This window comes from Rissa tridactyla, chromosome 7, assembly GCF_028500815.1.
Source record: "Rissa tridactyla isolate bRisTri1 chromosome 7, bRisTri1.patW.cur.20221130, whole genome shotgun sequence".
Taxonomy (NCBI): domain Eukaryota; kingdom Metazoa; phylum Chordata; class Aves; order Charadriiformes; family Laridae; genus Rissa; species Rissa tridactyla.
Window position 1 is genome coordinate 43,467,990 of NC_071472.1, and position 27,563 is coordinate 43,495,552.

Sequence of the window (27,563 nt, forward strand, 5' to 3'; positions counted from 1 at the left end):
AGACATTATTTTCAGAACAACAAATGTACTGAAGCTAGAAAATATCATACCTATATTTGACTTGTCATCTTCAAGTTCCTTTGCAACGAATAACATCCTTCCCAAGAAAAGAAGAATTCAGCTTGTGCACTACCTATATGCACATATACTGGTTCAAACACATCGTCAAGACTTTAAATGAACTTGTCCGAGAAGTACGGAGCTCTTCAAGGTTGCAACTTCAGCCATCCAAAGATACGCAGCTCCTTTTACATTAAACCAGGCAATAATTTTTTCCTCTTGCATAACAGGAAGAATTCCCAGTTACCACTGCTTCCACCCACTGCCTTGACCGTGAAGAACAGCCTGCCGTTGCCCTGCAGCCTCACTGCATGCCCACACTCAGCTCTCCAATGAGCTGACCTAAGAGGCTACCAGATCAACACTTTCAGATCATGGCTCCTCAGAGACTTCTGAAAATAGAACACCAGCTGCTATTGGAATCCATGTGCTCAATATCCAGCACCACTGATCAAGTCCCAGGTATAAGACCTCCTATTTACTTAATCCAACAGCCAGACAGATTTATAATGCTCTCGGTATCTGCTGGTGAAAGGCTGCCTGATAACAATTTAGTTCTTAGACTAAGAATCAAGGTAAAAAAAAACAAACACCTTTTTTTAGCATAACATTGCATGTCAGTTGTCACTACCTCAGGCTTCAGAAGTAAGGGGGCTGTTTCAGGCTTCAAGAAGCAGCCAAGCACAGTAAAAAAGTGCAGACCCCATTCAAATTTTACCAGCACTACTGCGAAAGACCATTATGAATGCACAGTCCTCACACTGACTTTACACATAATTGTTATTGACACTTTTGCATCTAACACCACAAATTTGTTATGAATTGAATCAGTTTTCAATTACGCAGATTATCACCACAGCTGTGAATATACCTTCTTCGGAACTTTACTCTTGGACTGTGACCTACTATTATCTTGCACTATCATAGAAATTTAATCTGTCAAACAATCCAGTACAAAGTCCATGTAATTATATCCGCTTAAGTACAAATCCACACTTGGCAATAAGCCCTCAACAGGTACTTTTGTTCATATGTCGGTCAAGTTTCATTCAAGTAATTACAGCCTGTTTCTCACTGGGCAGCTACCGATATTTGCAGTCTCAAATTTCTGAAGACCTAACAGGCAAGCCTAGCCTGGGACTTCCAGTTTTATGAACAGCAAATTCAAGCAAGTACAGGAAGTCAGCACCACCGAGGCTTGCTATGGATTAGCCAGCCTATACTAACTGCAATAGGGATGTTTCATTAACATTCACCACTAAGTGGTTTTGCTACAAGACGCAGACAAAGCTAACTCATTTTATGATTTGCAAGTTTTTCCACTTCTACCACCTGTACTTTGTCTTCCCTAGATGGAGAGTACTTCATCACTACTTCCATCTTTCTAGTTTTAGTCCTCACTCCTACACATGCCTCAGATGATTTAAACTGGAACAGAGAGGAACAGAAACAGAGTACACCAACTAAAAAATGGTAGAGGCACAATATCAGCTAAAGCAGAAGGCATACTCTTTCTTACAAAAAAAAAAAATATATCTCTTACCTAGGTCCCTTCTTTTATTCCTTTCTCCATCTAATTCTTAGCATGATTCTCATGCAAATCTCAGCTCAATTTAAAATGTGCATGTATCATACTGTAAGAACTAGTTCTGCAGTACACCGCAAGAAGTAAAACTTGACCTCAGTTATAGCCTATGTGCTATTACAACTAAGTGATCTGCCCGTTTTAAGTCAGAAAAATGAACAGAGATCCCACAGAATTTAGTCTTCGGTTTAATCCCTCCTCAGATTACAAATGCCCCACAGACTCTTTTCCAACATAACCAACATTACTCAATAGCACACTATGTCTGACTTGCAATCTCCATTTACAATATTTTTTAAGATATACTAACCAGAAATACGCTTATCCCTTTCCATCAATTTCTGAAGCTTTAAGTATAAAACACCTGTAATAATTTTACATGTCTTAGGTAAATCAGATGAAACCAAATAAGCCAATTTATAAAAGAAAATAAGCTCAACACAGCTCTTCAGTCTTTTTCCTCTTGTTCAGTTTCTACTTATCTTGGTGTTAACAGTTCAAGTTTGGCTTTTTAGTTTCTGTAGTACGAGAGTCATGTCAGGAGGTTTATAGATTCAGAGATACTATTTACTTCCAGTTGAAAATATGTTCAAAATGCTGTGTTTTCACCCATTTTCGGATTTTCAGTTTACTCCCAAATTATGACCACTTGGTTAATTTTCAATCCTTTAGCAAGTATAACCTAATCAGTGTATTGCTTAATAAATCTTAAGCAGTCATAACCAACCACATAAGATTTTGAGTTTTATAATTATCTGAAGTCAAGGTCTATCTAGGTCTAAACATTCTAAATATATGGTTTTTTTCAGTTATATACATTGCTTAAGTAAACCACTCATGCCTTTCCAAGTATGAGACAGTGATTTCTTAGCATTAGTTATCAGTTAAGGAAGTTAATTCCTACTTGCTGGAGTCGTCTTAGAGCCGATTGTTAGAGCATTACATTATCAGGCAACTCAATGGAATTAAGTCCTCATCAGTGCTTAAAAGGCTTTTTTATTATTATAATCTGATAAATGTAATTCAACTATTACTTAGCATCGGGTACTGACTGCTTTGTTATTTGGTGGTTTGGTTGATGCAGCTGGGGGTTGGTTTGTTTAACCTACAGGAAAAAACCTGCAGGGCTAATCCTTTAGCAACAGTTTCAGTTCTTCTACATATCCCCATCCTTACAGCAAAGCTTTCTTTTCAATTATTCATACACAAGATATGACAAACAATTTTGGATCATCTATTTCAAGATTTAAATTATCTTTTACGTATTAACTGTGTTCCTGCAACTCAAACAGCACAGAGCTCCTAGTTCACGCAAACAAGGCAGCTGCACTTGGCTGGTTCAGGCCCAAAGGTCAGGCTGAATTAAACCACGGGCTTCTTTGGAGATATACTCTGCAAGTGCATTTGGAGCCACTGTCTCCAATCCGCACTTCCCACAGGTGCCTTGAATGGGAGGTAAACCACAAAATGCACAGTCATGAACTGAGCAGCTTATCCTCAAAATACTTCAGGTTTTAAGAGTGACCTAAACCAACTATACTGGCAAAAATGAGCCAACTTCAGAACAACCCCCTCCATCAACAGTTGTATTTACATCAGCAATTTGTTTAAAAACAAACATCAGACATTCTTCCATAGGATTTTTTTTATTAATCTCAGCGAAGGTTTAATAATTACTAGCCTGATTCTGTCATTCCTGAAAAAAAAAAAAAAAAATAAACAAACCCAGTCAAATCCCAATTAGTTCCAGCTTTCCTGCTATCTTGACTTTTTACATTTCACTTCAGTTACTCAAAGTCAATATAAATTCTTTCCACTGCACAGTTACTAGGCCAAAGTCAAAATGCTTTTCTTCCTGCTCAGCCACAACACCTTGCTCTTCAACCCTTTCCCAGAAATCTAATTAAGTAATTCTCATAACAACTGCTCAGAGTGCAAGATCCACTTTGCAATATTTATTATTTCAGTTATTATCCTGCAATAGTTACAACCAAGTAAGCATCTGACAAAGGCCTAAAAAGTATCATTTTTCCTTAAAACCTTCTCTAAGCTACTCAGTCACAATTGATCTTAGCCGTGACTCAACAGTGAAGAAATTCTGCAGATCCACAACCTGATATAATAAAAATTAGCTCCAAATCGTAGCCCGCAGCGAAGTAAGATTGATCCCTGCCTCTGATCTGCGTACAGACCGTGGTTCATAGGCACCTCGGTTTTCTAAACAAGATTCTGAAGGTGTCCAACTTAGTTATGGCTTTGAATGGTAAAGCCTGGTGAACTTGTGTAGGGTTACGGTTCAGCTGACAAATAAATGACTTACTGTTCAATACTATCCATCCTGCTAAGTCCACTAAGCAAATCAAACTGAGCCACAGTTCCAGTTCTGAATGAAATACTTCCACCAGAAAACATTTCTTTTTTCTGTTTACAGACAAGCATCAGACCTACTAGCTTGCTAAACATTTCTAGGAAATAATGTAGTATTTTACAGATTTGTTTGTAAAGATAATCAACTGCAAGTCATTACAGGATCAAGCATTTGATCAGACTTAAGCATTCAATCAGACTTAAGCATTCAATATGCACTGCCTCAAATACTCACTGTCTGTTTATTTACAAATAGACGATGATAATTGCCTGTTCTCCTTCACAGACAGGAATTAAGAAAAAAAAAGATTCTGAACAGCTAGATTTTTTTTTCCAGGTAACTTAAGGAAAGGTTACCTTATTTGACAAATAGTGAGTATTATCAGAGGCAGTTGCCCACCGCTGCAGACCTCGCTTAGAGGAGCAGCACCCTGTGGTACCTACCCTTTCCTTGCACAGCTTCAGCTGCCACTCAGATCCTGTTTAAGCCAGGAGAAACATTTACATTTCAGCTTATATCATTATGAAAACGATCTGATTTTGGAGACTTCCTGAGAGTAGCCCGACTACCCTGTTTCTAGTGCCTACTCAGGCAGCAAGTTTCTTTATCTTTTCAAGATAAAGACTGTGAGAGCATTTTCTCCACTTCTTCAGCTGAAAGCCAGCTGAAGGATTGTGTTGAGGTTCTTTTTTTTTTTTTCCTCCCCACAAAGGCTTTACTGCTCAGTCTATAGATGGAGGTGAAGAATTCTAGTCATGACTCCCACAGCAAACACAGTGTCTAACAAAAGCACAGCACAGAGAGCGCGGTTAAGGCTGTTGCAAACAGAATTATCAGGATGATCAAACCTTAGAAGCCAAGGAGCAGTGGAGACAAACTCTTGATTGCTTTAAATATCAAGATCAATAAGTTTCTATAAGAAACTGACTGCGGTGTCTGTGGCAACTGAAGATCTGAATCACCAGACCACTTCAAGCGAAAGCTTTAGATGAGCTGAGTACACTGGGGATGACCACATTACGTGTCTGACCCACAGCACTTCCCGTTATCAACGCCACAGAGATACAAAAAAACAGGTGACCATCTCCTCTGGCGTGTGTATCCCTGAGCCATTCTTGGCCTTTGATGGAGAGATCAAACCTTGAATGCACAGCTGGTCATTCACTGTGGGACAGCAGTATACAGGTTTACTCTGGTGACATCTCCAGCTAACGGATTTAACAGAACTAAAAGAAACCCAAACACACTCAAAAACCACCACGTTATTAGTCTTTCACCGAACACCCTGTCTTGTTCTCACCCTTTCAAATTACCCAGTTGCGCATCAGTGGCTCTGTTCTTTACATCAATCATTGTCAGTCTGAAATAAGCCTCCATTACCAAAAAAGTAAAGGGAAAGTTGTACTCTAAATGCCACATAAAACCTGGGCTTCTATCAAGAAAATTAAGCAAACAAAAGTTATACTAATTTCTCCTACATTTTCATCTGGATGCCAACACAAGAGTTCACTGTTGACATGCTGAACCCTTGTCCCACAGGATTAGTACTTGTATTTGATACACATTCAGGCATAGCTACATTGCCTGAAGTTCGCACAGCCTGTGCGGTTACTTGAAACTGCCCAGAAACCTGAGTGCAAGTCAGTCAGGAATTCCTGAGCTTCAGCTGTGACAGAATTAGACACAAGAACTTCTGCATAATGCCATAATTTTTTTATATATATATTTTTATTTTTATTTTTTTTTTTTTTTTACACATCTTTCAGGGAGTGAAAAGTCCCTTTATTTTCAATTTTAGTGAGTATGCAGCTACTACAGGCATTTCAAGAATACATGTTTAAAATTAGCAGGAGCACTTAATAGTATGCATTTTTAAAAGGCCAGCACTCCCTAGTAATAAGACGGAATGTATTTTCATTGAGCCTCACCTAGAACTGAAGCTCCAAGTCATCTGGAAGATGCTTTAATTTAACAGAGAAAAGCGTTCTTTACTGAACTGCTAGGGAGTGCTATTAGTTTCTAACAGCGCTCATCATTAAAGATGCACACAAACTGACAAAGTTACTCCAGTGAGACTTTCATAATACTGTTTATCAAAGCAGCAGACACGGTGTTCTACTCATACCTCTTGGGTGTTATTTGGCCATTTTTTCCATTTCCAGAAGGTACTAAAGCAAAAAGTACCAATGAGAGCTACAAAATCTCATTTAACAGTTTCTGCAAATCTTGGGCCTGTTTTTAGAACCAGTACGGATCATCAGATCTGTTTTTAGAACCAGTACAGCCACACTGGCTATCAAAAAAAATTACACAACTTAACTAATGGCTACTTGGAAAAAAAGTCAATAATGTTTTATAAACAGATTTGTCTCAAGCATCCATCATGTTCCAAACGACACAAATGCTGTCAGAGACAATTTCCTCCTGCTTGCATACTCTGAATATCCAACAGTAACATGTTAGTCAGAAATCAGATTAACTTGTATTTGGCAACATCGTGTCATCTGAACCCTGCATATTTGGAAAAGACAGTAAATGATGCTTCCAAGCAGTAGGTCTAGTTTTACTGCAAGTAGAACAGCAAAGAAAACTCACTGATGTGCCCTATGGACAGTGGATTGTGCTCACAAGCACTTAAACTTGCAAAGTCCCATACATTTCAGTAAATCAGCAGAAATCAGCCCAAAACTAGTCACCTCCACGTTCTAGATGACGATTATCTTTTACTTATTGCCTGCAGCCATAATTACCTTTAAGTGATACCCACTTTTACTGAACCAACCACCACTTAAACGAGAAAATTCACACTAACTGGAATTGCTTCCCTCCAACATTTCTCCTAGCACAGACCGATTCAGACATTTTCTGCAGTTCTGTTGCTTTGAGAACTAGATGTTTATTTCTCAGGCGATATCATTCCATATATTTTCCTTCCTTTCAGTTTATATTTGGAACAAATTCAAGATATTCAAGACAGCTTAATTACTAATAAAGGAAAGGTTCCAATTACCTTAAAAATACAGGTTAAAACGTACAGGGGATTGTTCAGGGCTGTTGAGAATCCTTCACTAAAGCTTAGTAACTTGTGAAACAAATTTAACTTGTATTGAAAACCTGAAAATATAAATATAAAATATAAAATCCTGTGTTATTCACTGAAACACAGAATTACGTTTCTTTAAAGGTCAAGATTTAGGTTTTTGAACAGGCTTACTGCTCTAACTAGACTATATCTACAGTCATCAGTTATCAGACTACCAAAACACTTCAGTATCAGGTCAGCTAGGAAAAAGGAAGCATTAAGACAACATGAGAAGGTTCATCTACTCTGGCCCCTTAGCTTATTTTTTCATTCAATAAAATTTCCTGACAAATGTTTCCTTGGAAAGCGTATGTTGGCAGAATTCTCATCTCTACAGCACCACATGGTCTCCCACACTCACTGACAGAAGGCAGCAGTTACAGAACAGCCTGGTTTTGTAGTACAAACAGACAAGGGGAAAAGGGACTGAATGCAAGTACAGTATTTGGTACTCAGGCACTCAGACTTTGGGATAAATAAGCATTTTTCCAGAAAATGCCAACTGTCCAAGGCAAAATTCAACTGAATGTTTTGGCCAACATTTGTTCCTTTAAGTGCTGCAAGTATCTCAACATTAATGAATTGCCACCATCACCTATTAATTAAAAGATTACTTACATTATACCATACAAAGTAGTCAACACCAAGCAGCATTAGCATAAGATGACAATTTGACTTTAGGAATGTGCTTCTCACTTCATTCAAGCCTAGGACACAGCACACATTTACCAAGTTTTAGGAATCCTTCATTCTTCAATACAGTGCCTGTCGAGCTTAAAACAACTGCCCCTTTTGTACTCCCCATCTTTTAAAGGTGCCCTTTCCCAACTCACAAGGCCCTAACAACTTGATCATCCTCCAAAAAAGAAACAGCTGCAGATAGTCAAGGTCCATCAAAAGATTAGAGTGATTATGGCTTAGAAGTACTGACGACAAGACTTCCTTTCCTTAATATCTGCAGACATCAACAGATACTTAAGAAAGCCGCAGACACTCAAGTTAGCAGTAACTACAACTGTGCCTCACTCTGTTCAGCTCAAAATCCTAAACATCCAGCCAGCATAAATAGACTGTGCTATATCATCTTTCAGCACTTTTTTGTATGAGAAATTTCTTCTTGCTGAAACAAAAATTGTGTTTAGCTGCCTGACTTGCATGCAATACAGCTCTAACGGTATTTTAATTTGCACATAGCAAATGAAAAACAATCATAAGGATGATGCATCATAGCCTTTTGGCAAGATTAATTAAAACCTTAGACTGTTGATTATACAAGCAACTCCAGTTCAACATATTTATGATCAGCTGCAGATAAAGAGAACACATACCTGCCAGAGAAACAGGTTCAAGTCGTTAGAAGTTATTTTACAGCCTACCACTCAGTTCAGTTGCAATAGCTTCTGGGCAGCCCTCTGCTACCTTGCCGCTGTTGCTTCAGGAAAACAAGGTTCAGGTGCAGGCCAGCAACCCACTGAGCAGGATCAACAGCCCCCTGACACACCAACAACCTGTCCCAGACCTTGAGTGCAGTCTCACATCCATTCCTTTAACAGCTCTGAAGCTCATCTGAGTCTTAAGGGAGCTTATTCAGCTTGCTATCATAGTAAACACTTATTTTTCCACTGAGCTGGTTTCTGAAGGGCTAGAACCTGTGAGAGGGAGCTGGTGGGGTGGAAGGATCCTCCTCTTTTAGCAACAGCAAGTTAATCCTTACAGGCTGATCCACTCTTAAGCCATACTCTCAGAAGACAGTGAAGATCTACATCGCTTTTAAGCAAGTTTATACTTTGTTGCTCTGCCTTACCAAAAGCCTCTCACATTCCTAGTATTATTTTCAGCTAAATCTGAACTGGGAATTAAGCAGCGCATCACTTCAATTTGAATTCAAGTTAAGTGGAAATTCTAATAATTCTAAGGCACAAAGGAGCACAGAAATATAACCCTCAGGTTTCAAACTTAGCTTGCCTGACTAACATGAAGAGGCTTTACCCCGTGGGATTTTTTAAGAGAATTTTAAAAAGAAAAGTTCCCCCCCCCCCAAGACTACCATAATGCTGCAGCAATTTTATTCATTATTAATCAGGCCTCATCTGCTCAATACATCATTTCCATAAGATTAGCAATTGGCCACATGTTACAACATGGCAGCAAATACTGTATCCTTCTCTCAACACAAAGCTTTCACCTCCTAAAGAGTAAACACAGAGCATAACTTGGAATGGCTTGTTTCTTTTTATGCAAGTCAGTTTAGCCACTGGATGGAAAAACACCATGTTGCAGTAACCTTCATACGTAAACATGAAAAATTCTTTCTTTCACTTAGAAATTTTGAGTTCTTTACTCAGTTTCAGCTTGATTTGAAAGCAGTAGAAGTCCAGAGAAGAAAATGCCTAGAAGGGTATAGAGAAGAATGCTTAAACTAGTCTGCAGGCGGTTTGGCTTACAGAAGGAACCAGTGAATGAAGAACACGGCACAACCGGCATCTTTACAGCGGTGCTCTCTAGGAGGAGGACAGAACCACAGGGAACCAGGCTTCATTAGTTCTGCCACTCCAAAAACCTAAAAACATGACGTTACTACTTGACTCATGCTGAAACCATCTGGTTTAGGCTAATTTGTTTCACTAAATAGGATCAGAAGGAGATTTGATTTGGAATCTTAATTATTTCAATCTTACATCACAATTTGTCATTGGTAAGGCACTTTACATATTCCTTCTTACAAATACTCCCCTGTCACATTTCACTTGAATGCAAAATAAGTAAAAGCAACTTGATTTACTGTCACTGGTAGTTTCAGGAAATTAATACACTACTTTTTTTAAACACTTAAAAATAACTGCAAATCCATACATTTCCTGACAAGGGTAGTTGTAGTTAAAAAACAGCTTTTAAATCAGATGCTCATTATGACACAGTATATATAAACGTCTAAATACAGAAGTCAGTCCTGAGGTTGGCACTCATGGAGACCAGAAGCAGAACCAGGTCCAGCAAAGCCCTGCATAACGTCCAGGCAGACAAAAGCAGTAATCCAGAAGCCTTCAGAATTCTCTAAAGGTTTGTCATTTTAGTTTATACCTCAAAGACCCCATGGAACAGCTGCCGGTCTTTTGAGTATTATGAGAATTTTGCTTCTTTTTATTTCCAAAAGCCTGCAACCACCTGCAAAGTTTGCTAGAGTAAAACCGATGTACACAGAGTCCTCTGTATTCTAGCCATCACCTACATTCCAATGTCCCGTTTGTCCTGCTTGAAGGCAAACGCTAAGAAAACAAATTATTATTTCCAGTTAGGAAACTGCTAACTATCCCATACTTCAAGTGTATATAGCTATCTTGACCATTAAAATCAATATTTACAGCTTCACAGAAATTACTTTCAAGCTGTTACAGTTAAAAAATAAATCCTGCACTCTCTCCCCAAGTGATGATTTTGCATCTCACATTTTTCATGAGCACCCAAGTTTCTATTTGTCCACCTTTCCAAGGAGAAGATTAAACCTAATACAGTTTTCTCATACCCAACTCTCCATCACGAGATCTTGGAGGGTTTTTCTGGCATCCTGTAGTTTTCTCCACGCAGTGTCCCCAGTGAAACCTGTATCTTAGTCACTGTCTGGGGAATATGTTCCCCTGAGGTCAATCAATATCCTCTCTCTGCTGACACACCTAGCTATGAACAGCTTTTTTTATTGACTTGATTAATCAGTTAACAGAGGCAAACAACAGACTGAGACTGAGGAAACTCACATAGTTTATATTTATGTTTGTTACCATTTTTTCAAAACAAAACTGTTCCAGAATTTGCAGAAACATACATCTCAAAATTCATTACATTTAAAACTACAGTACTTTCTCTACACATTGGTGCCAGCTTCAGCCTAGTTAGCTAGGTGTTAGCAACACTGACAGCATGCAACGTCACCACTGGGTAACCATCCTGCACACAGACCCTTAATGACACAGACCCCACAGCCTGCACTGAGACCTCTGCGTCAGCACTCACATTTGCATCCAAGCTAAATAGTTGCATGCCAACTCCAATATTCATACACACACCCTCCAAGTCACAACCAACATGTAGACAATGGCAAAGAAGTGGCTTTTACAAGGCATTGCTTTCTCTAATACATTACAACAGACACACAATTAATGCTTCTCCCCCCCCGCCCCAAGCTGTATCCAAATCTTTTTCAGTAACTCGTGGAGTAAACTAGATTTAGTACCTCTGATTTATTACAGCAAGTACAACAGCATCTGGAGCCACCTACTGAGAATTATTACATATAACTAAACAAAAATATCCAAGTCAGGAAGAACATAGATTTATACAGCTATCTTCATACCTGTTTGTAGTAGGTTTGTTTTTTGTTTTTTATATTACAGCCTCACTGATAATGTTTTGAAAAGGTCTAATCCCACTTGTAATTGGATCTATTTACCAGTATTTCATTTACCTAACATGTCATCACTGAACAGCTTTTATCAAATATCACCAGTTACCTAGCAAGCAAAATTCCCATCCGCTGAGTAGAAAAATAATATGAAAGCCATATAAGAACAGCTGCAGAATGTCAGATAATCCAGGAGACACGTACAAACGCTGGACAGGAAGAGAGGTTCCTCTGATAGCACCTTTCACTGAAATTAAGGACTACCAGACAACTTCTAAACGCCTCCCTTTGGTGTCGCTTTCTGCCAAGATGATGATACTTGTATTCGAGTTTCTGGTAACTAGCTCAGATTGAGTAAGCTACCCTATTTACACACTAATTTAAAAAAAAAATCCAAAACAGCACCAGTAAGCTATCTTGCTCTTTACAAATCCTGACAAAATTGATTTTTCCCATTTATCTACTATCTTTTAAAAAGTTATTGTACTGGCCTAGATAGCAAATCAAGGGATATTTACTTGAGCTTTAATTTGAATAGCATGTCATTACCTAACATCAAGTAATCCCTACAGGGACATACTTGTACTTTTTAGGTCAGTGCGGTATTTTGCCTCTCGCTGTTGACGGCGTACATTCAGGTTACAGTCAAACACCAGTATTTAAACACCTTTTTTTCCCCCTCCAAATTGAGTAATTTCTTTCAGCTGTCACTACAGTAGTCTCCTTTCAGTGCTCATTGACTTCTTCTCACAGCAAGTCTCAAATTAGAAAACTTCATACTCATTAAAGTGTCTAAATCACCTTGGAATATTAAGTTCAAGGTAGACTAACGTGCATTTTGTCAAACACTCATCTGTCAGGAACTTTAATTTAACATGTGAAGATATTTTGATTTCACCATAACACACACTAACTGACAGACCTGCAGTTACAGATGAGATTCTGCCCAGCACCCCCGTTCACACAGACGGCAGCCCGTACAATTCTCCTGCAGAACTGAAGAACCAACTATTACTCAGCTCTCCTCAAACAGATCTTCCCCTATTTAAGTGAAGAAAAACACAATCTCTTTATACTCCTGCATTACATAATCTAACATTAAGATTTCCCCCATCAACCCAGAAATACAAAAGCTTTGCAGCTTACATTACAGTTGATTAGTTTGCTCAGTAAATAAAATACCTAATATATGTTTCTTTTACCAGAATCAGAGACTGTCAACATACCCTATTATCTTAACACCATTGCATGAATTAGCCCCAATTTTATTCTTATGATTTATCCACTGCAGTTTCTGCTGCACTGACTGGTATGTATGCATGAACACCAATTCAAATGAGGCATGTCCTTTGTCACCCAAAACTGCACAATCAATATCATACATATCCTACCCTTACCATACAGACAATGGTAATGATCCAGTTGAAGGGGGGGGGGGGGGAACCGTACTCTGGAAAAGTATTTTCTAGAAGTTGTTTAAACACCACAAAGAACAACAACGAGACTACATTAAAGCCACTGAAGCTTCCCTGAAACATTACAGCAACTATAATGGACCAATATTTAGATTAGGCACTTAGAAGCAAAAGAGGAACCTCCAGTTGTTAATGTTTGTGTGCTGACCAGTTTTCAAAAAATATGTAATGCTCCATTTTAAAAGCATTTGTCAGATAATTTGGAGAGGATTAGCAAGTGAGCAATTAGTACACACAGTTCACATCAACTACCACATCAATTAGCATCTTAAATCAGACCAGCAACCTTCTAACTGAATTCACTCCATTACGCAGGAAGCAAGATGTTCCAGTAAGCAAAATATCCCCGAAGTACTGTCTTTTTATAAGCCGTGTAGGTCTCCTGACTTCAGCTAAAATACTAGCTTTAAAATGCATTAAGCAGTTATCAAGGCAGATGTCCGCTGTAAATATTTGTCTTTCTAACCTGGCTAGCATTGTTACCCTGATGACTAACACGCATCCCTTCCTTCTCAGAGTTTACGCACCTATGTATTCAGTGCATCTTTTGCCTCCAGCAAGTTGCGTCCTTTTAGCCAGCTCCACCCTACTTAAATTCAATTTTTCAATAGAAGTCAATAGCAACATCCTTCCATCCTTAAACTAATGTATAGTTATATATCTAGGTGCCTTTAAAAGTCACAGTCTCATAGCAGTGAAGTATTTTTGAAGCTTAATTAATGCAGGTTAAAATTAGAATCTTACTTGGCATGAGAAAAGTAATGAAATGGGACTAAATAGATGAGTTGCCACAGGGTACAGGAATAGTTTTCCACAGCATGTTTCTATTCCTTCCTGCTTTCATTTACCCATCTCCAAGGGTAAACCTACAGATTCACGTTCAAGTAACAGAACTGCCATAGAAAAGTGATAAATGACTACAGGAAAGTCCCACATGCAGCAAGGCTGCAGCTATACATTTTCTTCATAGTCAGAGCAGACCAGTAGCTCTGGTGTTGTCAATTTTTAGTTTCATACAATGCAAAGCAGCTACCTTTCACTGCCACCATCCTGTGCAGAGGGATCAGAAGCTTGCCCAGAGACCCACAGAAGTCTTCCAATCCCAAGCTGAAACAGCAATCTGAAACAAATTTTCTAGGAGCAATGTATTTTGATGGAAAGCTATCACACAGCTTTATTTTCGGTACAAAAAAAAAAAAAAACAATCCTATTAAGACGTTAGGGTGTACTGGAAGTACTAGCAAAGCTTTACTATAAAAGCATTTTTAAACTCTACTACATGATTGATTTTCTGTTCATGAAAGCAAAGGAACATTATTTTATTTCACTGTCATTATTTATTAGTTTTGATAGCTGACACTTGTACCCTTGGCAATACAACCAGTAGCACTTTCTAGCCAGAAACAGAGATGGCGTAATAAAAAAAAAATGGCTTTAACTGCTTTATCCGAATTCTCACTATCAGATACCCATATCTATTAAGATTTTCCAAGCTGTCATTCTAGTTTTAGTGCTAAACAATTAAGTTATCCAAATAAGAGATATATAGCCCATCTTTCGCTGAAGAATTTGGTATCTGTTCTAGAACATGCCTCCAACAGTAGCTAGAGGAGCAGGTATGAAGCTGTATGCCAATTTAGCGATCATGCACAGCTCCTATGTCTCACTTTTACCTATTTCTTGCCAGGCTCAATCTGTCACGTTCTTCCAAAAGCATGCTACCTTTGCCTGAACATAGAAGTCTACCAAATCTACAGGTGATCGTGACAAGCATAATGACCACAACAGTATACTGCGACAGAAGTATCAGTTATTATTTAAACCTTTACATATCATGAAGCACTGAGTCACTAAAGCCTAACTCATACCTTTACATTAAGTTTACAAGAGACAACAATATTCAAATATAAGAATCCAATAATTACTAGTACTATCCACTGTCAGCTCTTCATACTATTTCAACATTACTAAAGGCTTAGCTTTCAAGAGACCTTTTGTATCCCGCACAGGAAGCTTGACGTTTTGAAAACAATAAAGGTAATTCAGTAGGCCAAGTTCACAACAAGAAATGCTGTAGGTTCCTACTGCTATAGTTGGATTTCTGCTTCTCCTCACTGAACTAGCCTGTTACACCAGTGTGTTCATGAACTTTATTATCCCAGCCTAGAGGCAGTGCAGTTTTGCTCGGAGATGCCGTCTAACTATTCCAGGCCTTAAGGCTTGCACTCCACCTCACAAGCCCACAGAGAGGAACAGGCTCTGACAGCGCAGAATACAGAAGCATATTAATGACTTTATTCCTGTGCTAGACGGCCATTTCAGTATCTTAAGATCACTGGGTTCATTTGTATCAGACTCTGATGAGAACACAGGTGATCCTACACTCAAACGCAACTACTTTCATGTGCCATTAGTGGGAGATGACATCTACTGTCCAGTATCATGCCGCAGTTACCCTAAGAACTACTATTCTGCGTACAAGCTGTTTTTCAATAAAAAAACACTCCATAAAAGTGCAAATTAAGTGTATTCAGATAGGCAGCTGAAATTTAACATCTAATGTGTCTTCCTGCTACGCTCGCTCTCCAGGTTTGTACAGATTCATATACCAGCCACCTCCGTAAGGTCCAGTGACACCTTTCTTGGGTTACTGACCAAGTAATGCAAAAAGTCTTCCTTTTGGTTCACAACTGGTTAACTCAGATACAGATGCATTTGCAAAGTTAAGTGATATACATTTAAATGACTGCTGTCTGGGCAGGAGTGCCATGCCTTTAGCATATTTCCTCTAGAGAACACAGTTGCTGTGATACCTAAAAGACAGGCTTCCTGGCTGCTCTCCTGAGCATGGAAAGTTGAAACAGTAAGATAATGGAAATCACACATTCGTACACTACTCTATCTGTTTAATGAAGTAATAAGAGTAAGTTACATGGTGCTACAAAATCCTGCAAAAGTGACAATCTTGCTGTATCCTCCTCCTGGTTATGTTACTGAAAAATACAGTTGCAAAGTATAAACATAGTGGTATAAATTAGTAAAAAATTTACAAACAGGAAGAACTTCATCTGCAACTTTACTTGAATAGATAACATTAGGACTACTAATGGTCAAAGTGGATTTTCCCACGGGTTTGTTGCAGATGGAGCGACGCACTTCACTCACAGGAGAGAAGCAGCATCAAATATAATTTTTATTGATATAAACCAGCAATTTAACAAAGTTTGATAATACATGTAACAGATTTGATGGTAAGGTGCACTTGGTTATTCACTGCACAGAAGACAGACAAAACTGCCAGGGAGACAGACAAAACTGCCAGGACCCCCTTGCTTTCTGAACTCCTTCTCAGAGGGGAGTCTAGGTGCGGATGGATCCAGTCCTAATCCCAGACATGGTCAATGGTTTATGCCTAAAGGATTATATGTGCACAATAAATTTTTAAAGTTTAGCATGCTATTAGCCACTTACTGAGGATCTGTTGCAGCAAGGAATCGCTGAACCTCAAGAAGTAACCTTGAGAGGTGTCCCTACTCAAGGGGAGATCCTGGTGTGCAGCCCGCTGCCGTGCAGGAGAGCTCCAAGGGCTCTTGGGCTGTTCACTGTTTATAGGGGTAAGATGATTGACTTATAGTCATGTTTACATATCGACCAGAGTACCCGTACTGTGGTTAGGTGGGTGTATTGATCAAGTTAGCCCTTGGCTATTGCATTGTTGTCTGTCTCCCCAGAATCCACTTTGAGCTGGATGCTGCCATCACGCAGATGCGCCCATTATGGCCCCCACGGGCGGTTATCACTTGGGCAGGGTTACAGGAGATAAAGGTCAGGTTGAGGCAGGGAGAGCACACCATCACAAGGTTTCAAGTTAAGTTGTGTCAACCATTGATTTGGTTTAGGCTGCAAACAGTCTTCAACCCCTTCAAAATGATGAGGGAAAAAAAAAAGATTAAAAATTTGCATCTGAAGCTGCTCATAAATAAATACAAATACAAAGCAATACAGATAAAGCTATAGATTCAATTCCAGTACTCTTAAGAGTCACTTTGCTTGTCTCTATTTTTCTGAAGTACAGAAGGGGAAATTACCAAACAAAATAGCTGTCTAATCATTAGGTTTACATTCATTATCCAGCTATGTAAACAAATAAAGCTACTAAACAAGACACTGAAATTACACATCTCATACACATCAACCCTGTATTTTCAGTACTTGCTTCCTTAAGTGGTTAACTGAAGCTTACTTATGCACCAGGAAAAGAAAAATGAAAACACAAGTCATTCACTGGCTTTGAAATGCACTGCCATCTTAACACCCTTTCACTTGTACCATTATACAGGCTCCAAATATATTAGTCAGAATCCTGAAATGGCATTAATGAGGTTGAATATGCACATACTGGTTAAGTAACACATCTGCTTCCATCCACTTTAAAAAAAAAAAAAATGACACTAAACACTTCCAGAGGGCTTTGGAATTGCCAGCTGCCCACAACGGACTGGCTACCAACAAGGGAGGTTTCATGGTACGAGGACAAGTGAGAATACAAAAGAGAAGTTCAGCCCCAGTTCTCCCTCCATATAGGTGACTTGAAGTACAAACAGTGCTTAAAGGTAGTCAAGGACAAAACCTAATATTACAGAAAACAAGTCTCTTATTCCCACAGATGTTAGGATTATCAAAACTATTCAATACAATACTTCTCTCTCAGACAAAGGGAACTTTATCCACTGTAGATTACTAGAGTAATCTTTTTAGATTTTTTCCACAAATGATGTAAAGCTATGTGTATGAAGGTCAGAAAGAATACTCCTAATAGAAAATAACAATTGCAGAAACAGATGTTTGAAATGCACTGTCAGCAGAAGGTCACACAGTTGAGATGCAACTGAGCTCTCCGTTTCAGCTACCAGTATTTTTGGAGCTTACATTACCTTTTCTTCAAAGATTTGCCAAAAATATCAACACTGCCATTTACCTTGCTTATGGGTAAGGACAAAACCAATTCCCCAATTATGATGCAGTAGAGAACGGTGTATGTCTGAGGATAAATTCTTCATCTGCTTGGCACTACTCCCAATCTCCATCGTTCTCCCAAAAAAGCATGGTTTTTAATTTCACTTATAACTGTCATACTACACTATGTTTGTAAGTGCATCCCTTCATATTTGCAATTAATGAAATACATCATATTCCCACGTGATCCAAGATTCAAACCACTTTCTTCAGATGGTAAAGTTAAGACTAAGACTACGGATACCTCAAATGGCAGACAACATACCTTATTAGAAAATAAGTCTTGTGAAGACACTTCACTTGAGCACCTGTTATCTTCAGGAAACAGCAATATCCATTTTGGCCTTAGCAAAGTACAGTGCAGAACATAAACACTTCAACCAACTTTACAAGGTGTGTTTCCCTTTCCCAAGTGCCTGAGATCAGCCAAAGTGAATTAAATGTCCAATCTGCTGCAGTGCTGAATGCCCCCTCTTCTTAGGGAGTAAGACTCATTTGCCAATTTAAATAGAAATAAAAACAGTGATCTGTATACACAGCAGCATGAACTCTTATTTCAGCATTACTGCATGCTGCTTTAAACTAATCCCCCAAAGCAAATGGTTGGAGAAGCCTGGCACATTCCCTGAAAAACCTAAAGCCTCACAACACATTTGTTCCAACATCATCAGTTGATCCACAGCATGTCTCCTTCTTTGCCTCAGGAAAAACAGCTATCCTCAGAAGTTAATGGTTTAAGGCTTTCCTCTCAATTTGTAACTTTTATGCACTCAGTGAAAAGCATCTGATGTTTAATCATGCAGGTTTTGCTGAGAATAGCAATCATGCAAATAACTTAAAGCCAAAAAGCATAGTCACTTTGACTTGGAATACAACAGTCCGGTAACTTTAAGACACAACCATCAAACCAAACTTTAACTCACAATGCAAATGAAGTAAAGTATTTGAATTTTCTTTGTTACTCATATGAAGTCTAATACCTTCTGCATTAAAAAGAAACGTCTTTCCATTTTGATGCTACCCACCAAAACTACAACATACGTACTGTGTTTCATCAGTTTGTCCACATTGGAGGTCTACAGAGAGCAAGACAGAATCACAGCATAAAAATGGTAACTTTTAGCCAGGTTAACAAGTTAACACAGGTTAACTCGGTACACAAAGTCGCAGATGCACAACCAGGAGAAAAGGGCCGTTAAGGGACTTGTTCCAAACTCATTGCACTGGCTCTAAAAAGCAGAGATCACTACCCAAGTCAACGCATATTGTGTATATGCAAGCTCAGAATTTACCTAGATGCCCTTATACACTAGGTATAAAGAATGTGTTCAGACTCCCTACATCTGAATCACACAAATTTAATCCCCCAGCAAATAAACAAAAAGAGTACATTCCCAGCATGCTCTATAGTTGCCCTCTCTCCCAGAAACAAGGCGGCTGTTTGGAGAATCAGTTTTATAATTTCAAATCATATAGCTTGATCCACAGTTCAAAAAGGCAGAATGATAACAAAAGCTTGAATAGGATGATTGCTATTAACATTTCAAGATGCAATTGTCATATGCAATACTTAGGTTTTTTCCAGCTTTGTTCATTTATGCCTAAATACCTGAACTATACCACCATTCTTTTCATGTATTGAAATAATACAACATGTACCCAAACTCCACTCCTCAAGAGCTTGACTTAATTATTTCTTTGGATGGAGGTCTCCAGATGCTGGATCTCTTAAGTCTGTTTCAACAAAATAGCTAAGTAAAAGGATTGACTGGTATTCAAATACTTTTCAGAGTGATTATCGTTGTTTCCAAGTTGCAGCTTGATATAATTCTTTGACACAGACACAGTACTACATCAGCTTTTGCTCCTTGTCATGAGCTATTTGTACATCTGCAGGAAGGCTCACATTATTAAGAGGCCAATATACAGCAGTGATTCATTCTCATCTTATCACTAAGCTGACAAGTTAAAGAAAAGTCAACTAATAACGATATTCTTTCCATTAGTATGAACACATCGAGTGCACCCTCAGTAAGACTGCAGACAACACCAAGTTGGGCAGCAGTATTGATCTGCTGGAGGGTAGGACGGCTCTGCAGAGGGAACTGGACAGGCTGGATCAACGGGCCAAGGCCAATGGCATGAAGTTCAACAAGGCCAAGTGCTGGGTCCTGCACTTGGGTCACACCAACCCCATGAACGCTACAGGCTTGGGGCAGAGTGGCTGGAGAGCTACCTGGTGGAAAAGGACCCGGGGGTGTTGGTCGACAACAGGCTGAATGCGAGCCAGCAGTGTGCCACAGGCCTGGCCTGTGTCAGGAACAGTGTGGTGAGCTGGACTAGGGTAGTGACTGTCCCCCTGTACTCGGTGCTGGTGAGGCCCCACCTTGGGTACTGTGTCCAGTTTTGGACCCCTCACGACAAAAAAAAAAAGACATTGAGGTGCTGGAGCATGTCCAGAGAAGGGCAACAGAGCTGGTGAGGGGTCTGGAGCATGAGTCTTGTGAGGAGCAGCTGAGGGAGCTGAGGGTGTTCAGCCTGAAGGAAGGGAGGCTGAGGGGAGACCTTATCACTCTACAGCTACCTGAAAGGAGGTTGTGGAGATGTGGGGGTCGATCTTTTCTGACAAGTAACAGGCAGTAGGACAAGAGGAAACGGTCTTAAGTTGCACCAGGGGAGGTTTAGGTTGGATACTAGGAAAAATTTTTTACACTGAAAGGGTTATTAAGCCTTGGAACAGGCTGCTCAGGGAAGTGGTTGAGTCACCATCCCTGGAGGTATTTAAAAGAAGTGTAAATATGGTGCTGAGGGGCATGGTTTCATGGTGGACTTGGCAGTGTTAGGTTAACAATTGGACTTTATGATCTTAAAGGTTTTTTCCAACCTAAATGATTCTATAATAGGGAGCCAAAGATGGTTGATCATTGATGTGCCTGCCACTTTTCTATCATCAAGTAGGAGAGAACAGGTACATTAAGCAGAAAAAACAGCCATACTCATATGTCACAACAGCAAGCAATGCTTTTACAGTGCATTCATTTTTCAACTCATTTATCTCAGATTTCAGTAGCAACAGAAGCATTAAAATACTATTGCTACCTCAACCCCAAAATTGCATTTCCTCCGCAACATACCTGATACCAGCATTTAAGGAGCTGCAAAGTTAGACGGCTCCACGAAAAGAATGGCCACAACAGGTAATAACACCAAAGTGGAGTCCTGCATCAGTTAATGACAGATGCCTCTAACACACATGCACTTCAAGAGTTTTACCTCCATCCTAAATTACTTTATTTTCAAGAAACGGTACTTTTAGAAGTGAGTGAAGAAAAAAATAAAGCATGGTTTATCTTCTACCATTTTCTCCCACTACTCCCCCCATGCATCAGGATCTTTGCACTGCCCTGAACAAGTTAATTTCCAAGTGTACAGATCTCATATTTTCTCTAAGACTTAGATTATATTTGAAGTCCCAGGACTGAAGAAAAATACTTAATAATCATAAGTTAGCACAGAAATCACAAGATGCACTGAAACACAGCAATTCATAACTGAATAATATCTGGTATTGCATCCATAAAAATCAAAGCAACAACCTCCTCTTATATTAAAAAAAAAAATCAGAAATCCTATTCATTTAGAGAGGGAAATCCTAAAAAAAAAAGCACAGACTACAGGGAAAAATCTTCAAATGACTTGCGACGCACACTGAAGCCAGTATCTTAAGCCTCAGCATTAAGGTTTTGTTTTACTAGTAGAGGACTCAAGATATTCCCCACCCTCACCAGTTCGGAAAAATCTGCTCAAACGCCATAGTGAAGGGGAATCTGTTTTGATGGGCTTGCCACTGTGTACAAGGATAGCAGACTATTTCAGATGTTTAACACTTGCTGCATTAGTATCTGTTAGTACTAAGTATATTAGCAAAAGTGCTTTTACAGACTATCAGCCAAGATGACATTGACACTGTTAAGTTGTTTTAAATTTCTTTCATGAAGAAATTAAATTTTCAGGCCGCTCAGCTTTCTTTCCCTGGTTTTGCATCATTCTTGAAGTTTTATAAGAATATAAAGTTAGTCTCAGTCCAGATGATAGAAACTGGAAGCGACACATTCAGCTGTTACCTACCCTTACTTATCTACGTGCACACCTTAAGACCATCGTACCTTGAAACCCCAAAATGTTTCCAGCAATTTAAAGACTGCTGAATCAATTCATGTTTTCTTCTCCCCGTTCTAAGCACACGACATACTTGATACAAGAACTGTTTAATACTGATGAAGTACTGATGCAGCTACTGGTGGAGCTGAGCTCACAAACCACTGAACGCGTGAAGACAGTTCGTACTACACATTTAAGCGTCACCTGTCATCATCTAAAATCGTTTGGCTACTTAGTATGAATTTCATACAAAGAACACAGAATGGAAGTGCATACTTTTAAACTGTTGACTTTGCAACTCTGAAATGCAAGAACCTGAATGTAATCCACTTTTAGCATTTTTATCCAGTGAGGGAAAAACTGATGAACTAATACCACACAGACCTGTTTTAGCCAGTATCACATCTAACTTAGAACAATACAAGGAAAGAAAGCTGTGCAAGAAGTAACAATGTGTCAATTTGTAACCCAATTTAGGAATGTTTAGCAGTTGCTCTCTTAGGATTAGATACAACTCATACTTGAATGTAAACAATTGCTGCTGATGAAAGCCCAGTGTTAATTTTACATTATTTCAACAATCATTGGTATAGCCAGTGTGTCCAGACACTAATAGAACCTAAAAAGAAAGGCTTACATTGCCAATAAAATCCGAAGTGTTGGGAAGACAGTGCCACTCTATAGTGAAAAGAAAATTGTGAGAATAAATAATAGCGTCTCCACTTCACTGAAAGAAGTGTCGAGTCGCTTTAGATTCCAACTATGTTCTCCTCCAGATCTGGCAAACCTCTCTTGAGCAGGAAAGTATCATTTGAGCTGTTCAAGGAGCACACATTGGTTGGAGTTACGGTTTAAAGTAGCCTGAACTAATGAGACTATATTCTTTTCTTTTAAAGGGTATGGTTCTCCTTCCGCTGGAAGGAACTATTTCACCAAGCAGTTACTTAATGTTTTCTCACGCCAGTCACATGCCAACCACACCACCATTCCTCGCTGTCAGTGAAAAAGCCGAGTACCCTGAACTCAAAAGGTTTTGTGATTTGGGGAGTACCATTATAACACTGAACTCTTTGCAGCAAAATTGGACTGCAACAGCCACAAAACAAATGACTACTTCTAAGTTCTAGCTGCAATATGGCATTACCGAATAGGTTTAAAAACCGGTGTCAGTGAGAAGTAGTTAGGTAAAGGAGGTTTACCAAAAATAAAACCTGGTAGAGTTGTAATATGAAGGAGTGAGGTGTTATTTTTTTAATTATATGCAATTTCTAATATTTAAGAGTTAGTTGAGCCCTCAGAACAGAAAAGACTTAAAATATACACTTTTTCTAGATAAATCTTTCCAATGAATCAGATCTACTGGTTTCATGACTCAGTGTCCACTGCAAGTTAGACAGCAAATTGTCTATGAAAATTTTACTCATCAGCTCTGCTTTTGAAACACATTTGCAGGCTGCTATTTTGGTTTTAAAGTCTTCGTGACTGACAAAGGAACTAAGCTACAGTTCGGCAACACAAATTATCAATACATGAAAAGACTAACACAAGTCACATGCTATGAAGATAATTACATACAGCACTTCACGTCCTCCTCCCACTTCAACACAAACTGTCTGCATCACCATATCCCAAGCATCTTATTCAAGAATTACATTTATACCACATAAATATGTATTAATTACCAGTTAAAAAAACCAAAACAAAACAAAGAGCCTTCTGCTGAAGCCATCATCTATCCTGCAGAAATCCAAGCACCAGTAGCACTGAGAAAGGAACAGTGGTGCCTGTGCCATACCCTTCCCACAATATATACTAATAAATTTCCATCTTTTCAGTGAAAGAGGAGAGCAAAGGGGAAAGACTCCCAGGAGGGTACAATCCAGACTCCAAGAAGCCGACAACCACGCACCATAATTTCAATAGACTCACGCAACAGAGAACATGCAAAAAACTCTACCTCATACTCAGTCAGATGGAGAGACTTAGCTGGGGACTGCGTTCTTTAATAAGTGACAGGCACTGCCAATCTCAGTGACTCGCTACACAAGACACTAAAGAGGGGTTTTTTGCCCCCTGCCCATAAAATGCTAACAGTATTAAACATTACGTCTGTCTATTCAAGCTGCATTGCTTAAGAGTCAGATGAATAAAGCAGTCTTTCAAATAACAATCTCAATAGCAGCTTTTCCGTCAGGACTTTTTTATTACATATAATTTAAGGACAGGACAGGCCAACAACACAAGATGGTTTGAAGCAGCTCTCTATTTCAGCTGCTGTACATCATACTCCGCTAGCTTGAATCCCTTCCAAAATAGTGGCATACTACTTCAATTTCAAAAGCACACAACACAAAGCTTAGAAAGTTATCATGAAAAATAACTCGAAAATTTCTTCTTAAAACACACGTTCTTGGGCAACACTGTTTGCTCTTTTTAACTCCAGTGGCAGTCAAGAAAAATATCTTCAGCGTTCCCAATACAGACAAATTTTCCTTATTTTGCACATCCTAAGCAATTTAGAGTCTCTGCAGTGCTCCTTCAGGGACAGATGCATATAAATCTAAGCTTAGAAGACTGTTATCTCCATCTTGCCTTCAAACCTGTTTTTACACTGCTGCACAGACAGACTACCGCTCCCTAATCCACTTGTACGTCTTGTTTACCCACTTCACGCCACCAAAACTGAACCCGTACTTTAAGCGTGACTCCATCAGAAACTGCACGGAGCACCCAAGGAAAAAAAAAAAGTCTTATTTTCTCCGAACCACTCCGCAGGCAAAGCGAGCATCGCCCTCCCTACCTTAACACAGCCCCAACAAGCCTGCTGCTCTCTGCCTGCAAGGAGCACAGGAGCAAAACAACTTCTCCCCGCAGCGCCCGCTGCCCCCTTCTCCAGCCGGGCTCCCGACAAATTCGCCTCTTGCCTAGCTGCAAGGGAAACCCGCACCGAGGGGGCCGCCGGAGCGGAGGAACCCATGGGGACCGCGCCAGCGCGCACGCACCCCACACAAACACCCCCAAAAAAGCCTGCCACGGGGGGTAATGGAGGGAGGGAAGGCAGCCAGAGGGGCGCAGCTGCCCCCAGTAAGCCCGCCAACGCCCCGCACGCAGGGCCACGGGCTTGCGGGAGGGGACAAGGGGCGAACCGGGCGCACCCCCGCCGCCTGCCCCTCTCTCCCCGCTGCCGGCTCGGCTCACCTTCGATGGCGATGACATGCTCGCGGATCTGGTTCTGCAGCACCGGCTCTTCCACCCGCTCCAGCAGCTCGTAGATGGAGTAGATGTTGGGGTGCACCGACTCGAAGCGCTGGATCTCGGCCCGGATGGCTGCCGAGTTGGCCAGCTGCTGCTGGTAGTTCATGGCGCGGCCGCTCCCCTCCTCCGCCGCCTTCGCCCGCTCCGGCCCGGCGCCTTCCCCCCTCCCCTCCCCTCTCCGCACCGAGACCCCCGCGCAGGCCGGCGGGCGGCGGGGGGAGGCGGGGCGCGCAGCGGGGGGGCGAGTCCCGGCCGCCCGCCTCACTCACCGGACCCCCCCCCCGCCGCCCGCTCCGCGCCGGGCCGGGCCGGCAACAGCCCTTCGCCTCCCAGCCCACAAGGGGCGCCGCCGCCGCCGCCGTTCTCCGCCCGCTGTCACTTCACCGCAGCGGCGGGGCAGGGCAAACCGGCCGCCCCCGGCCCCATGGAGGGCGGCAGCGCGGCGGGCGCCGCTGAGCTCCCGGCCGGCCCCGGCCCCCGCAACTCCGCGGCGGCGGCCGGTCCCGCCGCCCCCCGCGCGCGCCGGCAACTAACGGCCGCGGCCCCTCCTCAGCCTCGCGCTCCCGGCCCGGCGGCGCACGCGGCCCCGCTCCCCCCGGGACGAACCCCCTGCCGCACGCTCACCCCACTCCCCCCCTACGTCCTTCTCCTCTGCCCGCTTCACGCTCACGCCGGCCACGCCCCCGGATTACGTCACCGCGTAGGCCGCCCCGCCCTCGCCGGCGCCGTGCCCGCCGAGGGGCACGCTGGGAAGTGTAGTCCAGGCGCGCTGAGGGAGCGCGGGGGTCGCGCGCGGCGGCGGCTGGGCTGGTGGTTCCTTCGCCTGCCCTCAGGGCGCGTCTCCCTTCAGCCGCTTCCGCCGGGGGCCTGGAACGTCCTGCTCGCCCCGCCGGTGGCGCCCGTGCGCCCAGCAGCCCCTCGCCCCCCGCAGGTAAGCGGAGGAAGACCCCCGGTCCCGGGGACAGGCCGCGGCGTGGGCAGGCCGGCACCCTCAGGGCCTGGTGGCAGGCGGGCCGGAGGGGCCGCTGGCCAAGCCCCGCAGAGTGCGCCCGATCATGGCCCGGTGGTCCCCCCGCACGGCCACTGGACTCCTGGAAAGGATCAAACTTGGAGGTTTGTCCATAAAGTTCTCTATGCAAATTACTTACAGCTGTAAGGGTTGCAATAGCTGTGTCGGTGCTTACAAGGCAGTAACCGGTGCAAGTCTTCACAAAATTATAGCTGCATCTCATTGTACATCATCGAGCATGTAAAGTACCGCATTGCCCTGAACGCTGTGTCACAACCCCAACGGAAGACACAGCAGTGTTGAAAAAAACAGCATTCTCAGTCAAAAAGCCTGGAATAGTCAGGAATATCTCACTCTAGATAAATTACGGCATAGTAAAGTGTTGCTATCATTACCATAAACAACTGTTATTAACAATATCATTTGCAAGCCAGCTATATGCATAGTTCGGAATTCACCTCGATGAACCCTTTTTTAGGATCAATGTTTTACAGATTTAAACTCCAGAGCTGTAAAATGTGGAGCAAACTTTCATCCACAAAACAATTCAGCATAAGGACACCTTGGTAAGGAACAGCCTAAGCTTTTTGAAACATTAATGCATTTATCAAATTTCATTGATCTATATTTAAAAAAATCAAACTTATTTGTTTTGTTTTGTTTATTCTTTAAGTACATCTAGGGGTGTAAGTGGTGCATATCATGTGATATCCAGGGTGGAAATAGCTGTTCTTCTACTGTAACTGAATTCTTAACCTGAATGGCTTAAGAGAAAAAAAGCTTGGTGAGCTTGGCAGCAAGAGGAAGAATGGGAGTATCATAAAAAGCAGTGCTGAATTGTATCATGAGCAATAGCACTCAGTGTCATAGCAGGCATTTGTTCTCTGGCTTATCTACTGATGCTGTGTTGCAGGTCTTCCTTGTAAACCCGCAGTGACCTGACAGAGCTGAATGAAGGCTGCAGAGAGATCCTTCGGTTAATGGCCATGGCACTACTTCTATCAGTCACCTCTAAGTGAGTTCTGTCACACAATACATGAGCTATTATGCCTGAAGAAAGCAGTTGCTACCAATTTATGCATTACACATGCTACCTGATGTTTAAATAGTCCCAGTAACACTTGGGTATTAAGCTTCTTGATGTGATGGCTCACAC

At 41.2% G+C, this 27,563-nt stretch overlaps 2 protein-coding genes across 7 annotated transcripts in view; one reads left to right on the forward strand and one right to left on the reverse strand.

The window, feature by feature from the left end:
• Window positions 1-25,555, reverse strand: part of AGAP1 (ArfGAP with GTPase domain, ankyrin repeat and PH domain 1) — a 380,161-nt gene extending 354,606 nt beyond the window's left edge. For both annotated transcript variants that reach the window (XM_054209386.1, XM_054209385.1), the window contains exon 1: window positions 25,342-25,555. In XM_054209386.1, the coding sequence (XP_054065361.1) occupies window positions 25,342-25,504 (163 nt within the window). In that variant the 5' untranslated portion in view covers window positions 25,505-25,555. The remainder of the gene's footprint in view (window positions 1-25,341) is intronic.
• A 662-nt stretch (window positions 25,556-26,217) lies between these two features.
• The window catches only part of TRPM8 (transient receptor potential cation channel subfamily M member 8), a 152,488-nt gene continuing 151,142 nt past the window's right edge, over window positions 26,218-27,563 (forward strand). For 4 of the 5 annotated variants that reach the window (XM_054209564.1, XM_054209575.1, XM_054209574.1 and 1 more), the window contains exons 1-2: window positions 26,218-26,511; window positions 27,321-27,422. The gene's annotated coding sequence lies outside the window, so the exon portion shown is untranslated. The remainder of the gene's footprint in view (window positions 26,512-27,320; window positions 27,423-27,563) is intronic. The other variant, XM_054209567.1, reaches the window with a different exon arrangement.